General features: G+C 40.8%; 1 protein-coding gene across 5 annotated transcripts in view; it reads right to left on the minus strand.

The window, feature by feature from the left end:
• The window catches only part of KDM2A (lysine demethylase 2A), a 63,091-nt gene that overhangs the window by 17,054 nt on the left and 29,160 nt on the right, over positions 1 to 16,877 (minus strand). For 4 of the 5 annotated variants that reach the window (XM_075176390.1, XM_075176391.1, XM_075176392.1 and 1 more), the window contains 5 exons: positions 11,967 to 12,050; positions 6,392 to 6,661; positions 6,011 to 6,142; positions 4,677 to 4,757; positions 4,279 to 4,314 (listed from right to left, as the gene is read on the minus strand). In XM_075176390.1, coding sequence (XP_075032491.1) covers positions 4,279 to 4,314; positions 4,677 to 4,757; positions 6,011 to 6,142; positions 6,392 to 6,661; positions 11,967 to 12,050 — 603 coding nt within the window. Of the gene's footprint in view, positions 1 to 4,278; positions 4,315 to 4,676; positions 4,758 to 6,010; positions 6,143 to 6,391; positions 6,662 to 11,966; positions 12,051 to 12,778; positions 13,080 to 16,877 lie in introns of those variants that run through there. The other variant, XM_075176394.1, reaches the window with a different exon arrangement.

Consider the following 16,877-nt stretch of genomic DNA (forward strand, 5'->3'; position numbering starts at 1 on the left):
TCATAGGGATGGGAGAAAAGAGGTATCCCAACCTAAAGTCCCATGGCATTGTCATTACGTCGATGGCCACCGCCAAGGGGTCTCTTGCTCAAGAGCAAAACGGAGGTACTTTCCTGTTGAGACGTGATGCCATTAAGTCCAGGTCCGGAATCCCCCATCGTAGGGCCAGAGACTGCAAGACCTCCGGATGGAGCATCCATTCGCCAGGTAACATAGCATGCTGGTTGAGAAAGCCTGTTTCCCAGTTTTTGATTCCTGTAATAAAAATTGCAGATATAGCAGGGACGTGGTTCTCTGCCCAGATCAAGATCTAAACAGCCACCTTCATTGCCCCCGCGCTCCTGGTGCCCCCGTCTGTTGACCAAAGACACCTGCCGTCACATTATCGGACTGCAGACGGACTGGGTGTCCGTGAAGTATTGCCTGGGCGCTCTCTAAAGCCATTAGCATGGCTTTCGCTCCAGAATGTTGATGGGGAGAGAAGCATCCTGAATGGTCCAGTCCCTGGAGCCTTAACTAAAGTACCACAGCCCTCCCATCCTGTCTGGCTGGCGTCTGTGGTTATTCAGATGCAGGACAATGGGGCAAAGGACCTCCTTGCTGTCAGATTGTCCACCAGCCGAGGGAAGCCTTTTGCCTCAGGCGACAATTGTATCAGCTGTCTCTCCAATTCCAGATGGGATCCTGACCACTTGCTCAAAAGGTCCCAATGGAAGCAGCACGAGTGCAGCCAAGCATAAGGGATGTTGATACCATCTTTCCTAATAGACATGCACAAGTGGACCGACTGTCTGCGGTAGGTCATAACCCGAGCCATCAGATTCCTCAGGGATTAACATTTGTCCTCCGGAAGAAAAACCGTTTGTTTGTTGGAGCCCATGATTAGTCCCTGATTAGTCCCTGAAAGGTCATTTTCTGGCACGAAATCAATTGCGACTTTTCTCGATTTATGAGCCACCCGTGCATCGCCAAGGTCCCGATAGTGAGAACCAGGTGCTGATTCAGCAGGAGAGCGGAGGAAGTTTTTATGAACAGATCGTTCAGATAGGGCACTATTTGCACTCCTCTGGAACGAAGACAGGCTGCCATTATATTTGTAAACACTCCTGGTACCGTCAAAAAGCCAAATGGGAGAATGAATTGCTAGTGAGGAGGTCCCACTGCAAATCTGAGAAGGGCCTGATGAGCCTTCTAGATAGGTACGTGAAGGAAAACATCTTTGATGTCTATAGATGCCATGAATTGATCCAGTCCATTGATGACTGACCTGAGAAATTCCATTCGAAACCTGACCACCCGTAGGTGCCGGTTTAACTGCTTTAGATTTAGCACAGGCCGGAACGAGCCGTCCGGCTGCAAGACCAAAAAGAGATTGGAGTAGAACTTATGTCTCTTTTGGTGTTCTGGAACCTGGCGGATGACTCCGGCGGAAAGGAGAGGCAACACGCCAGCATCGCCTCTTTCTTTGGAGGGTCATGGGGTAAGCTGGTTGTGAAGAACCGATGAGGAGGCAGATCTGATAGATCTATCATGCATTCTCTCGTCATGATCCCTCAAATCCAACGGTCTTCTGAGGACGCTGCCCACTGATATCTGAACAGTAGCAGACATCCACCCACTCCCGCAAGGAGGAGAGGAAGACCGTCAAACTGACTGCTGTTCTGGAAGCTTGGGAGATGGATGTTTTGTGGATGAGGAAGACCTACCTCTCTACGATTGTCCTCAAGAGGCCAAAGTTCTCGGTCTATGTGTCTGGGACTGGCTAGCAGAGCAACCACGAAAGGACTGCCGGAATGAACCAAACCTCAGTGTCCTAGGTTTTGGAACATTTAAAGGGAGGAAACTGCTTTTGCCTCCTATGGCCTGGCAAATTATGCTGTCCAGTTCAGGTCTGAATAACACACCCCCTGAATAAGGGAGGGATTCTAACGACTTTTTTGATTCCGTGTCTGCATCCCAGGACCTGAGCCACAAGGTTTTCCTGGCCGCCACTGCGGTTGCAGAAATGGATGAAGATATGGATGCTGCATTCTAGATGGCCTCATATAAGTATTCGAAAGCCTCCTTGAGATGCAGGGCAAACAATTCCGAATTTTGCAGACCCGCTGCTAATTGGTCAGCCCATGTTTCCGTAGCCCTGGCAACCCATGTTGATGAAAACAGGTCTGAATGACGTCCCTGCCGCAGTGTAGATAGACTTTAAAAAACCCTCTAATTTGCGGTCAGTATTATCCTGCAGGATGGCTAAGTGCGCCACCGGTGAATCAACACTTGGAACCTGTTCCCAACGGTTGATATCCTCCTCCTGTAATGGATATAAAGTCAGATACCTTCGCGGAACAGTAAATTACCTATCTGGTTGTTTCCAGGATGCTTCTGCTATTTCCTTCCGATGGAGGAAAGCGAATCGCACGTTTCCTATTTTTTTTTTTTTTTTAAGAGACTTTGATCTGATGTTCTCTTCTAGATCCAGAATACCCAATGTCTGACGAAGTGCTACCACCAAGTCGTCAATACCCTGATATCTGGAAGACTCTTCTGGGTCTATGACCTGTGCAGAATCAGAGACTTCTATCAGTAATCCCTGCTCTTCTGACGATCCCTGCAAATCAGAGAGGGTCAGAAGGGGGTTAGTGGTTTGCTGTGCCTTATTTTTGGGTAAAGGTCTTCGCGCATCTAAGAACTGGTTTAACCTATCAAGTCCTCCAACTAGTAAAGCTGACCAAGCTGGTTCTCCTGTAGGAGGGTCTAGTGAGGTGAGGACAGAGAGCCCCAGCCTGTCCCAAGTCTGTGGATTTGGCGGTTCCCGTAGTCCTGCCTGTTACTAGGGGGTCAATTGCTACGGAGGTAGAGAGAACTGCAGCAACCGCTGGAATCTGTTGGTATAGATAGCAGCTTAACCAATATCTCAATCACCTGTGTTAGGGCATTTGCCCATGCTGGTGTTTCCGCTAGTGGTGGTGCGCTAACCTGAGCCTGCATGGCCAGGGTACCCCCGATGCAGTTAGCACAAAGGGGGGAGGGGGAGAGGGAGAGAAACACTCTGCCCTTAGTATCCTCCGACTGCACAGTTTTCCTGCTCTGCTCGAATTTTCTGCTGGTTCATAAGGCGATTTGTTACATCTATATTATGCAACAGTCTCCAATAGCAGATTCCTGCTGGCCATTTTTCCAGAGGAACAAGTGCGCCCCTTCCCCCTTGGTGGGGGGACTTGGTATCTTCCAATATAGCGTTCCGATTAGCGGCAGTCTGCAGTTTTTGGCAGTGCCAGTATATCGGTATTGCATCAGCATGGTAGAAGTAGCAGCTTTAAGCCACTTGTCCGCGCCAAGTAGTTTTTTTTTTTTTAAATATAAAATTTTCGATGTTAGTGAGAGCCATCTGGCTCTCTCTGTCTGATAAGTGTGTTCTGTATAATTAACAGAGCACACAGCTCCAAAAATAAAAGTTAAAAATTAGTAGAAAAAAAGGAATATTTCTTCCAGTCATTAAAAGTAAGCCCAACTTAACGAAGACTGAGGAGCTACAGGGGTTGCAGAGGATAGGGGTTTGTCGGCATGATTCATTAACAAAGTTAACCTGTTAAGTGCCCACTCCACCTCCACTCTCACAACCCATGGTAGCAGTGTCCCCTGGATAGGATGAAAGAGAAAGGCAGATTCAGTACTCCTGCTTCACCGTGGCCTGGGCCATCCCATTTGGGAGAGTCCTCCTGCATTAGGCTATTGACAGCCACTATGATACTGTGCTCTGAATGAGAGCCAAATACAGCCGCCCAGATCACTTACAGGATTCACTGCGGTCTGATAATGCCATCAGATGATGACCACACAGACAGGCCTACAGCGACCATCTTTCAAATAATGTAATTAATGTATACATTTCTATAGGATTAATCTCTGAAAATTGTATACCTGTGGCAAAATTGCTGTCCTCTTTAACGGATATTATAAATGTCAGTACATAGACGTGGTACCCTCAGAAAAGGCATTTGCATAAAAGGATAAAGTATTTGTTTATTACTTATGAAATAAGATACTCCTCCAAAACATAAATTAATTTCTGCGTTACAAAATTATTAAAAAACAAAACAAAAAACAAAACATAAGCCATGGGATCCATTTTTAACTAGTCACCTAAAGATTATGAACTCTTGAGCTACAGGCTTAAAATTGCAACAAAAATATGAAATTAATGTCCAGCAGCTATTTCATGCCAGGTGTACAATTCTACATATCTCTGGAGACCTCCCTCCCCCCCACCCCCCTAGAACTTACATTGTGTAGCAAGGCTCGGTCCTGATCTGTGCCCACCTAACAGACAAAAAGAGGAAAATAAAGCAAATACACTGTAAGCAGCATGTCATTTATCTGTTTAGAGCAAGTTAGGTTAATAAATAGGAAATCCCCAACTTGATAATATATATATCCTAATGGATGGACACATATACAAGACTTTCTACAAGTCACATTTTATAGAAATTATAGAAATTTTACAACAGGCAAAATGTTCAGGCTACAAATATGGAAGTGAAGTAATAAAAATTGCAATATGACATTATTGCTAGGCAACTTTCTCACATATCTGCGAATGTCTCAATTAAGACAGGAAGTGTTCCTTTTCCCAAGAAGGTTTATTACATGTAGCTGACATTGTGTGCAGTAACCATGCTCACCATATGCTTCTGCCCCTCGTAACATTTAGGGCACTCCCAGTAGTTTGGAAGTTCGTCACTCAGCAAACCTTCACCGTCCATCTGTAGTAGACATAGATGAACAAGAGAAATTAGTTTGGTCTTTTAATGTTTTAAGTTTTTTTTTTTTTTCATGTCTTCGATACCAACATTGGTATCATTCCACCCATCCACCACCAAAAAATATAAATCAAAGGCCATACGTGTACCCACATCCTGGGTATGTATAATGAACCGTGAAAAAGCTTTTTTTTCCCCCCCTTATCTCACACACACTTGACTAGGACTTCCTGTTTTTGATTGATTGCGTTTCTAGTTTTAGTCTCTGCACATAGATCAGTTAAACTATACAAACTACTCTTCCTGTGATGTAGTACAGAGAAAATATAGGTAAGCAGAAGCAATTCAAAGTGCTTGAAACCCCAGCAAATGTCTTGCCAGCATTGCCACCCATTCAACCTACACTGGCAATATGCATGCTTTCATCTTCAAATACATGGAACCATTATCCTTCATTAACTACAGAACTAAAAACTTATAATCCGAACTAAAAAAAAAACAAACAAAACTACATTCAGTTGAACTAGACTGTTTTCATTATCTGCAAAACTCATTTTTCTCTGGAGAAACTAAAGATAAAAAAAAGATTTTAAAAAAAGATGGTACAAAAGAAAATATTTCAGTAAAAATATGTTGTTTTAGTGGGAAATACTAAGAACTATATTTTTGGCAAAGAAAATCAAACAAAAACACACACACACACACACAAACCTTGACCCTAATCTGCACTTTTGCCAGCCGTGACCACCAAACAGCGCCAATGATTGTTTCATGCTACTTTGGCTTCTGCAAAATGGAATCACACTGTCCAGTATGGAAGATGCGCCTGGGATGTGACTCCATTGTGCAAATGCCAACAACTGATGCAGCTGGATGCTAAGACCAGCGTCTGGAAATTAAACCTGAGAAGCAGGGAGCTATCAAATATGGCATGTGATGGGCACTGGGCAGAATTTGGATGTTGCTGACAACAGGGAGTAACAAAGATAGTTGATGGCCCCTGAAGGAGGAAGGAAGCACTAAACAATGGCAATTACTTATCTATAAGAAATTTAAATAAACTGCACAATAACATTATCTCTGTTCAGCGTGTTGTGAGGACAATTCAACATGGGACTGCCCCAAATAAGTAATGTACACAGGAAACCAAACAAAAAAAATATAGAAACTTGGCACACACTAAATTCTTAACAAATATTCAACCCCCTTCAAACTGCAGAAATAAAAAGGTTTCAATCTGGTAAGAGGCTACTTACTGCCAGGCAGCCTGGGTGCACAATCTCATTGCACAGCGAACACTCCATGAGCTTCCGGTCAAAGTCTTGAGAATCATTTGTCTGATCCACCTCCCCACAAATGGCACAGGTCACAGAGTGAGGCAATCTGGGCTGAAGGATAAAGGTAACCTCATCAGTGAAGCATTACAACAAACAAGGTACTTGTATAAGACAAGGTCTTTCACTGCATTACTCTACACATTGCTCACAAAATCAGTCCTGTGGCAAATGAAAGGGACCTGATTATATAGGCACAAAGTAACAAATTGGGTGAATACAGATGTCTCAAGCCTAAGATGAAATTGAGGAAAAGGCTGGTTCAAGAAATAAGGAGCACAAAAGAACATACACTATACTCACCGCAAGGCACTGCCTTTGCATACACGACTGCTTCATCCTTCCTGGACCCCCAAATTTCTTCATATCTTTGCAGTAATGGCAAGTCCCACACTCTCTCTGAAGACATGCCTGACACTTCCGGCATCTAACCCGTCGTCTCCGAGCACCAGAGGAGGTTGAGTGGCCAGAAATGGTGCTAGACGGCCGAGGAGCCGAAGAGGTGTGACGGGCTGCAGGCCTCATTGTGTGAGGTTTGGTAAACTGGATCTTGGGCCGGAGATGAACCTTGTACTGTGCGTGTTGTTGACAGGGAGAAAAATAATTAGAGGGAACTTCTAGAAAACCATTACTTAAATTAAAAGCTTTATTTTGTTGGTGAACAAAATAAGGGCAATATTAATTCCATGCAAATATGCTGCTTATCCCCACTGCAGAGGACAGTGGCTATCATTTTAGAAAATCATTTAGTGGTTGCTCATTTTACACCTCTATTTTTATGTAAAAGCCCATGCCACATAACTAGGGTTCATTTACCAACATTGGTTGCTTTGATTCAGAGCAGTATAATGCAGACACTTGGGATAATTGCCTAATTTAAACTAAACCGATAAAACACAGGTTCTGATTGTTACTGTGGTTCAATAAATTGTGCCCCTAGATGCAGTTGTAGTAAATCAGTCTTCGGATTACACACAATTCCTATACTAGGAAAGGGACAAGGACATTTATGAAAACAAGACACTGCAAAGGCAGTTTTTGACAATGGATATTCCTGATCCTTCCTGATGTGCAGAGATCGTTGAGGATATGATAGATCATATCCTCAACTATCTCTGCACATGTTATTTTTCTGGACCTCGTGAAAGACGCAGCAAAACCTTCTTGTAAATACATGCCTTGCTGGGCCCATTTATATTATTTAAAAAAGTTTTAGTAGGTTTTAAAAATCACTAAAATGGCCAGTAACCCCAACCTATTAGTTGCCTCTTTCAGAGTTGGACAAAACAAAAGAATGCAGGTGCCAGTAAGCCAAATTGATAAGCCAACAGGATTTTTGAAAGGAACCAGGAAAGGAGGTGCATCCATTAACACCAACAGAAGAGACTCTCAATAGTTCCAGGAGTGACATTTTAGGTGTACTGTCTACATGGCTGCTCAGGTTTTTATCAAGCCCTGGCCTTCTGTAAAAGACAACAGTTGCGTTCAGATATCTGTGTACAAACTTTTCTGGAGATTATATTAAAGGACCATATTCAAAATTAAGTTGGGATTGGTGATCAACTATTTTGGACCTTCACTGCATAGCGCATGCTATACCGCATGGAGCACCTATGAGCAAGACTAACAAGTGCATTTTACAAGCGGTACAAAAGGAAAAAGAAAAAAACCAAACTCAAGCAGCTGACTCCAGATATGAAACAAAGCATAAGATCATTCAAACTTTTCACTCTTTAAAAACATATTCTATCACATTACACCACAGCCCACAGGACAGTATCAGTAGCAATATGTTCTTAAAATGTACTGCTATGGAGACCCAAAGAAAGCAAAGCGTTCCTTTTGGGTGTTCAAAGCAGCAGAAAAGGTAAGGGGCTTGAAAGATAGGATTTTCTTGCAGCTAAAAAGAGGAATCAAAGCAAAATACAATGTTAAAGCATTGCCTCCCGGCAGGAAGGAAGGCCTTCAAGATCAGCATAACCTCCCAGATAACAGTTTACACCAAATCTTGTGTCTAAAATATTCTGTACACTGTGGTATATAAAACTGAAGACAACAGACAGTGGGGTGAGGGTACAACCAACCATCAATTAGCTGGTCTGTGTACAGCAAGTTATACAATGAGTGTTAACAAGTCAAAACATTTGCAGTAAACCATGTACCCATTTAGAAGCCATGTTTTTTTTTTATTATTTTATTTTTTATTATCTCCCCATTACTAAACTTAAGTTTTTAAATAAGACTTAAATCTCCTTAATCTCCTGCATCATGCCAGCAACTATTTGATTTATCACTCATTCATTTTCTGGTGCTAAATTATTTAATTGGGAGTTGATACATAGCCAGTTAGCAATTTTTAATATAAAAATTGTAAAATCCAACAGCGCTTCACTTCTAACTGCTGCATGTTATATTCCAATTGGAATATACACTAATCCCAAAAAACATAACAGTAAAAGACAATATGGAATCCTACAGGCGCTGCTTTAGTTTCTTTACAGAATCATAGAAACAACAATAGAAAGATTAGTATACTTATAATTTACGATGATTATCTTCAGATCCTTGATTTTCTACAGTGTTGTTCTCAAAGACCATGTAAACAAAAGAGAAAAACGCAATAGTGCAATATTGTATGTACCAATGTTAAACATAAAGTTCTATACTTTATGTGAAACATTGAACCCACACCTTCTTCTCTTAACGCCCCCTCTGTTGGGCTACTCACAAGAAATGTAAGTATGGGCAAATCAATGTTAAGCGAAGAAGAAGGTGTGGGTTCCTAATATATAGAACTTTATGTGGAACATTGCTATATATGTGCATTGGTACATACAATATTGCACTATTGCGTTTCTATCTTTTGTTTACATGGTCTTTCAGAAAAACACTGTAGAAAATCAAGGATCTGAAGATAATCATTGTAAAATATGAGTTAGCAATTTTTGGCTTATTACTTTAACTAGTGATATTCATTTTTACCATTATAATGGTATAGCGTTATTGAAATTTGATATTACTTGTTTACATCTGATCCCACTAACCAGAGTAAATCAATTTGCTCTGTACATTATTGAACATTTCTTTTTTAGAAACACATTACACAGAAGAGCATTACAAGAAAAAAAAAAAAAAACAGAACAAAAGCTTTTAATAAGGATAAAGGTTATTATTGTAAGTCGTGCTGCCTCTCAGTGATTCAGACAAGGGTACTATCTGTTTAAATGTAATCCCCATGTTTGGCGCTTCCTGTGCATGCTCCATTTTCCTTCAAACATGCTGGTAGGTTAATTTGCTGCTGACAAAAACGGACCTTCCTATGTGTGTATGTGAGAAGTGGAGGATTTAGACCGCAAGCTCCAATGGGGAAGAGACGGATGTGATGTGAATGGTAAAAACATTCTCTATACAGCTCTGCATAGTGTGATGGCGCTATATAAAAGAGAACAGGCTTTTCTCTTATGCACATCGAAATCACTATCAAAAACCCACAGCAATTGGATTACTGGACATTTACACTTTGGGCCATGCAGAGCCCGATATATCTTCTAACATTGGACAAAACGTTGCTCTCCTCTAGATAGCAGGTGCACATCCAGTATTAAACAGAACTCTGATCAGGTATTGGGAACAGATAGATTTGTGGCCGTTACAATATATTTGCAAAACTATTTAGGACAGAATGGGCAAAATTATTTATTAAAGTCATTTTTGATTACCATGGCATATACATTAGTAGAGAGGTATGTCCAAAATTAAAAGGTTTGCAAAGCCAATGGTGCAAAGGACTCAAATGGCTGAAGATTGTCCACTAATTTAATGCACATTTTATAGGTTTCTTCAAATTCATATTATGGATAAATATGATAGGAAGAGTGGAATTATGTTCTTATGCACAATATTACTTTAGTCTACAATTAGGGAGCACAAATATGGCTTTTACTGGTGTTTGGAACATCGCTTCAGTAAAATCTGACAATCTAATACAAACTGCAAGTGATCAGAACAATCTGCTGTGAAATACTATGCAGGCATCTGGATCATTTATGCAGTGTGCTCACGACACGGTCTGTTTGGAACATAGCATTTAGTCTCTATGTTCTCATGCGCATCTGAACGAGCCCTAAAAGGACACTGAAGTTTAATTAATCACAGATTATGTATACAAAATGACTGCTACATGAACAGACACATCACTATTTTATTAATATCAGCAGATATGGCTTGATTCAACATTTACAGGAGCTTACTTGTATCAGTACAGAAATCCCACAACTGGCTATTGAGAGATTACAGAGGAACTATAAATCTTAAAGCTCTGTGAAAAAGGAGTCGAAGAGCTTGTACAGTGCTAGAAACAATAGCACAAACACTATTCAGATTTAAAATCATGATTGATGTTAAGAGGTACTCCAGGCACCAGCAATTGCCACAAGTGCTTAACCAAATAACAGAATGATTACTCGTACACCCTTTCCCTCAAGTTATCGCCCCACAATCTTTCTTTGGAATCTAAAAAGAAAAGCAGAACCCCCCACTGAAAAAAAAAACAAAAACAAAAAAAACAAACAAACAAAGAGGGATTTTGAGGGGGGCACAAAAACCCAGTGATGTGGAACCAAGAATATGATAATGTACATAGGGAAATAATAAAAACAGGCTGAACAAAACATTGGGAACAGGCATGGAAGACCAAAACTGCCTCATTTGGATGTGGCCATGTGTAAGAAGGGGCTTCATAAAAAAAACAAAAAAAACAAAAAAAAAAAACAAAAAAAAAAACACCCGCCCAAAATGTCTTTCATGACATAGCCAATGAGGACTAATCATAGACCACCCTTTATCGGTACACCAAAAACTGCTGATGTGCCTAACAAATAGCAGCTTCCAAACTAATGGTCCAATTAATCTATAAAAAAAAAAATGTTTTAAATCACCGGCACATTTCTATACATACACTAATACAGAGACTTGTGGAAACAAAAAACAAAACAAGTGTTTCAGGTAAAGCAGACCACATGAGAAGTATTTTTGCTATGCATACAGCAGGGAGCCTTCTAAGTCCAGGATGGCTGATTGAATTTGACCACAGCCTGCATTCAGCTACATAGCATGGTTGAATAGAATCTCACATACTTCCAGAAAGGATAGCAGAAACAACTGATCAGTCTGGTGGCATTTTCACATGACAATGTGCAGTAACTTTCATGCACACACATTTGTGAATGCCAAGTCTAGATACACTTAAATTAAACAAAAATAACTAAAGAGACAAAATAAAACTATTACTTGTGTTTATGGAATCTATGTGACACTACAATTAAATTAATATGCCTTAAATTCTGGGGAGAAAAAGAAAAGACCATTAGAATGTAATTATGGTATGTCAAAAATATGGCTGCATCTAATAAGCAAATAAGTTATATCCAGACATATCCACTAAAAACCAGAGATTGCTGTTTTTCCCTCTAAAACAAGTAAAGTTAAAATATGCTTCGTTTTTATTTCAGTTTGAACACACCAACTCAATGATCTTGTCAACAAGAAGCCACTGAACGAGAGACAAAACCATGTCCTCACTGTGAACCAGAATGTGAGAAAACATTGTGAAAAGGGTTAAAAATGAACCCATAACCATAAACTACTATCTAATGAAACAGTCAAATAAAGTTCTACAGTATTCTAAAAAGACTACTGGTTTCTATCACATCAGCACTCATTTTATTTTAATATTTTAGTAAACCCTTTAGTTACTTTGCCTCATACACAAGGACAACAAGATACCTAACAAAGCTGCACAGAGCCGAAATAGGTCATCAGCAGGAGAGAAATGAGGACACAGTGCCAATAATAAAATGATTCACTTATCAAGACTCACCTGCTGTCTCTTGGGCCACTGAACAATGGGGACTCCGGAAAGTGCAAGTTCAGGTGGGTCGTGCGCGTGTTCCTCGAGTATCTTCTGTTACCCTCCAGGGAATAAATAAGAGAAGGAAATAAAAAGGGAGGGGGAAGGTTAAATCTGCAAAAACAAACACCATCAACCATGATGAAATAACAGAAAAATAAAACACGTGGCAATAAAATCCCATTATGAATTGTCAATTTTTTAAGAAAAGCCTGATAATGTATTGGCACGGAGTGAGATTACTGCGTTACAGAGGACTCTGAGCCCATCCTACCATCTGAGCTAGGGTGAGAACATATCTGCAACAAGCACACACTGCTGAGCTCACACTAAGAAAGTGACTGATGATGAAAGGGAGAATCAGCTGATGCACATCAAAGGAGGGGAGGGGGTTACATGACAGGTAAACATCAGGAAGAACATACAAATCCACAAACTGTATTATATACTTGCTGGTGTGACTGTGTTATACTACGCATCACACAACTCACAATAACTGGGGTATACCGGTATATAAATAGCAACGCAGAGAGCATCAGGAAGGAAAATAAATAAATAATGAAAAAAGTGCCGTCTCCCCCCCCCGACTCCCTTTACCAGTTAGTGGTTACCATGTAACACACTGAAGTACGAGTTACCCAGAAGACAGACGCAGAGACCACTCCCCTCTCACCTCGGCTGCCTCTTGTCGCAGTCCAGCTCGCCCGACTCCAAGAGGAATAAATGAGTTTGCACTGACCAGCCCTCGGTTCTAGCACATTTCCTGCAGGCTGCCAACTCACCCAGTGGGAGGGAAGAGGGACTGAGGCTGCTCTGCAGTCTTCATGCAGCTGTGCTCCCCTGGAAGTCTGTGCCACTTCACTAGTGCCCGTCAGCCTAGTTACTTCCTGCCTGTGTATACCAGTCCGAGCCACCTCTCGGCACATCCGTCCCCAGTATACAGCACAGCTCAGCTGTCTCAACTCAACTCCCTGTTGGCAGTCTCCACTTGCTTACACACTCTTCCCAGCAGTGCTTTGCAGTAGGCGGGGAGGAAGGTCGCGCACAAAGAGAGAGAAGGGGGAAGGGGGCAAAGCCGTGGAGGGAATAAAAGAGGAGGAGGAGGTGACAGAGGTGGGGTGGGGGAGAGGGGCAGTGTGATTGGTGGCTAGAGGCTCCTCCTCGCTCTGCACAACTGTTCTCTCTTCCCGTCTCTCACCCTAGGGGTGTCTCAGTCTAGAGGGGGAGGAAATGCAGCGCTCCAACCTGCAGTGCTACCAGCACACACTGATTATCTGCCAGAAATATAATGGGGACACTTCTGCCACGAGCCGGGAACAGGTGCGGAAACATGCACAATGCAGGGCTATGAAATGGGCATTCTGGATGCGTATTACGTATTTTGGAAGACGTGTCTCCTAATGCCGGCCACAAATAGTTTCTTTTTTGAATCAATTTCATTACTGGGCTATTAGATATTTTAAGGATATATATACACACACGGATCACTAATTTTAGGAATCTGGTGTTTGAGAAAATAGTCTCATGTCGTAATTTAAAGAGCATATGCAATTTAGGATAGTTTGATTTTAATAGAACACTTACAGCCTGATCTCCATATAATGGAAATGTTCCAACAAAGACCAACATTATCAAATTGTGATTAATTGAATTAAGATTGGATTGCATTGAATTGTTTGTCATCAACAAACTTAATAAATTAAGAAATAAATGCTACATGTGGGGCCAGTGCTCAACAGCAATTCTTATGTGTCATTTAGTGCTGGTTTAGAGCTATCCATTTATATGCATTCAGCAAGGCTCAAAAGACAGGTGAAACAACTAGACCACTAATTCGCTCAAAGGATTTCCTTAATGAAAACTTGTCCCAATACACCTATGGTAACACATCAAATGAAAATGTTGTGTGGACCCTAAATATAAGGTTAAAGCCAGATAGTCTTTTTATTGAGCACTTTTGACACTTCAGATACTCTTAAATGAGCCATTCATTTGAATGAGGCAGGTGTGAAAAATGAACACTGCCTTATAGGGCAGTAAGTACACAAGTCTGGAAGTAACCGAAGAGAGGACAGTAGTGGGTCTTCATGCGGTAACTTTTTCAGGCAAATCATGGATAGTTTCTTCTTAAAGATTGTGCAAATGGCTGGTGTAATGGACAGTAGATGGATGATAGGTAGTTAAAAATACATCAACAGCTTGTTAGTCCAAATTTGCCCATATGATCTTTCAATGCAACAGGAGCATACTCTGCGGAATAGCTTGCAAGCTTTAAATATTTGATTGTCCGAGCCTACACCTCTCTGCTGTTAAGATAAACAGCAGTGTAAACTGTAGGTTAGCACCAAATGGCAGAAAATCAAGTACACAATTTTACAGCATTATGGTCCAACTATTTCTACAGCTCTTTGCACTGAAGAGGAGTGCATATACCTAGATCAATGATCCGGATTTCTTTAGGATATGCAGCAATGTTTGCTCACATTTCATTTAGAAGACTGCACAGGCAATTTCTGACTCAATGCTTGTGTGGAGGGAAAAAACCCCAAAAAACAAACTATTTACTATGAGGTACTGTGTTGTGTGTAATAACCAGAAACCTATGACAGACTGACACTTCCTTCATATGTGCAGGGGAGCTATCAGTAATCATGAGGTATGAAAAATTAGACAAAACACACACACACACACACACACACACACACACACAGTGCCTATGACAAGATTAAAGAAAACCAATTAACGTGAAAGATGAAAAAAACACAACGGTGAATGCTGAAAAACTGCATTTAAAAGGAAAAACAAAACAAAAACCTCATTGACACACATCTAGAAATCTCACAATTACTGCAAGGTCACGTGAGCAATTTAGAGTGCTGCCATTTAATGGTCAGGGAATTGTGGCATCTGAAAGGACAAGCTAACAAAATGCTCATAACAGGGAAGGGGACAGGGAACACTGTTCCCCCAACAAACCATAGCACTTTTCGCAGTCACAACACAGCATTCAGTGTATGGACAACTGAATCATTATGGTGTTACGGGAATAGCAACTCCCAAATAACCTCCATATTACAGAAAGTAAACGTATCTTCACATTAGAACACTGGTTACAGATCAGAAAGAGGCAGCATTTAAACATGCATGTCTGACAAGGGAGAGAGAGAGAAACACACACAGATGTATCAGACCTTCATTTACAAAGAAAAGAAAATCCAGTAAATTGTTAGGACTCTTCACCCTTCAAATAACAACCAAAAAGTAGGCCCCTACTCAAGGACTCCAAAAATATTTCAGTGGTATCATCCTAAAACACAGGTGAAATAATCAATATTTAAAACATATAAAGTCTCTGTGAAACAGCATATTAATTTGGCTTTGTGCCCAAATCTTCCTCTGCCCTCTTTCCTTCAATATGTTTAAGTAAGCCTTGTGGTGATACACTGCTCAGTCTCACACCTCCAGCTTAAATAGGCCAAGTTGTACATAATAGCGAGGGTAAATTAATAAAGAAATAACATTAATGGATATTTGTGCAGTGAATACACATGGTGAAGGTAGCATTATAAAGAGGGAGCACCGTTTATAGCTCCACACCTAGCTCAAGTGTGAGTGGCTCCTAAAGTGTATGATGCACTGCAGTGCAATTTGTATTTCAATGTGTTGTGATTATTGGTGTGAATCTGATTATTTGTTCCAGAATTTAGGTCTGCCTTAGGTGTATGCGCTGATAAATTGAGTGACTAAGGGAAACTTACATTTGACCAATACTGCCACATCCTACTAAACATTTCTTGCTCAGATCCCTAGGTTTTCTTTCGTGGAGCCATAGTCAAAGATCTTATCCCACCATCACTGATAACTTGTGGGAAGTTAGTGACACCAGCCTACTGCAAAAGTGGGAGGCACAGTAATACTAAGTATTTTACATTTTTATTTGCAATCTTTATGATCATTACAAAAATCAAAACAATCCCAGCATTGTAGGATGGCATTGTGTTAAATTAACGTATCCAAGGAGCTCACACACACACACTAAACAGAAGAGGGCCTTTATAACAATGGAAGAGCACTACCCAGTGTTCAGGTGGAATCTCTTGAAGCATAATTGGTTTTATTTTCCAAAGTACCAACTTGCAAGAGAGAGGTAGACATGTTGAATGGCTGTAACTCTACCATCTGCACATTCATTTAAAATTGCTCTTATATTTTTGTGCCTACACATGTTAAGAATATGATAACTGCCTATCGAAATAACTTGACCATTCTGGCAGGAATATTGGAAATCTTTTCTCTGTGCCTATGGTCCTTTTTTTTTTTTTTATTAAACATTTTTTATTGAATTGTACAATAGCAGCAACAGAAAAAGTGGGTCTTTATGCAACAAAAATGGTGATAGACTGCACATGTGAAACGGACTGTTTTACAATGTCATTCATTAAAATAGTTGTCCCTAGGCTAGAAGTGGCTTTCAAGGAAGGAATGTTCATATAACAGTCCCTTACATGTACACAGGATGGAGAATTGGGTTGTCCAGATGGCAGGTAAGAATATGGTTTACACAGGAACACTTTTAAGAGGATTAAACTGTGTGCCTGTATAGAAGCATTGGTTGTTTGTTGGACTCCTTCATAGCCTAAAACCTGCCTGGCTCTAGGAAAGTGTAATAGAAATGTTGAAAGTAATTATTGACTTTGATAGAATCAGTTACTTTGAACAGAATGTTTTAGTACTTGTGTCAGAAAACCATATCTTGGCAAATCAATAGGTCAAATGGGATGACTAGACAGACCAGTTATCTGCTAACATCCTATGTAATATTGCGGGGACTGCTGCTTGGATGTGCGCCCTTGGTTAGGTGCCCTGCCCCTGCAACCACCA

The sequence above is a fragment of the Mixophyes fleayi genome, chromosome 6, assembly GCF_038048845.1.
Source record: "Mixophyes fleayi isolate aMixFle1 chromosome 6, aMixFle1.hap1, whole genome shotgun sequence".
In the NCBI taxonomy this organism is placed as follows: Eukaryota; Metazoa; Chordata; class Amphibia; order Anura; family Limnodynastidae; genus Mixophyes; species Mixophyes fleayi.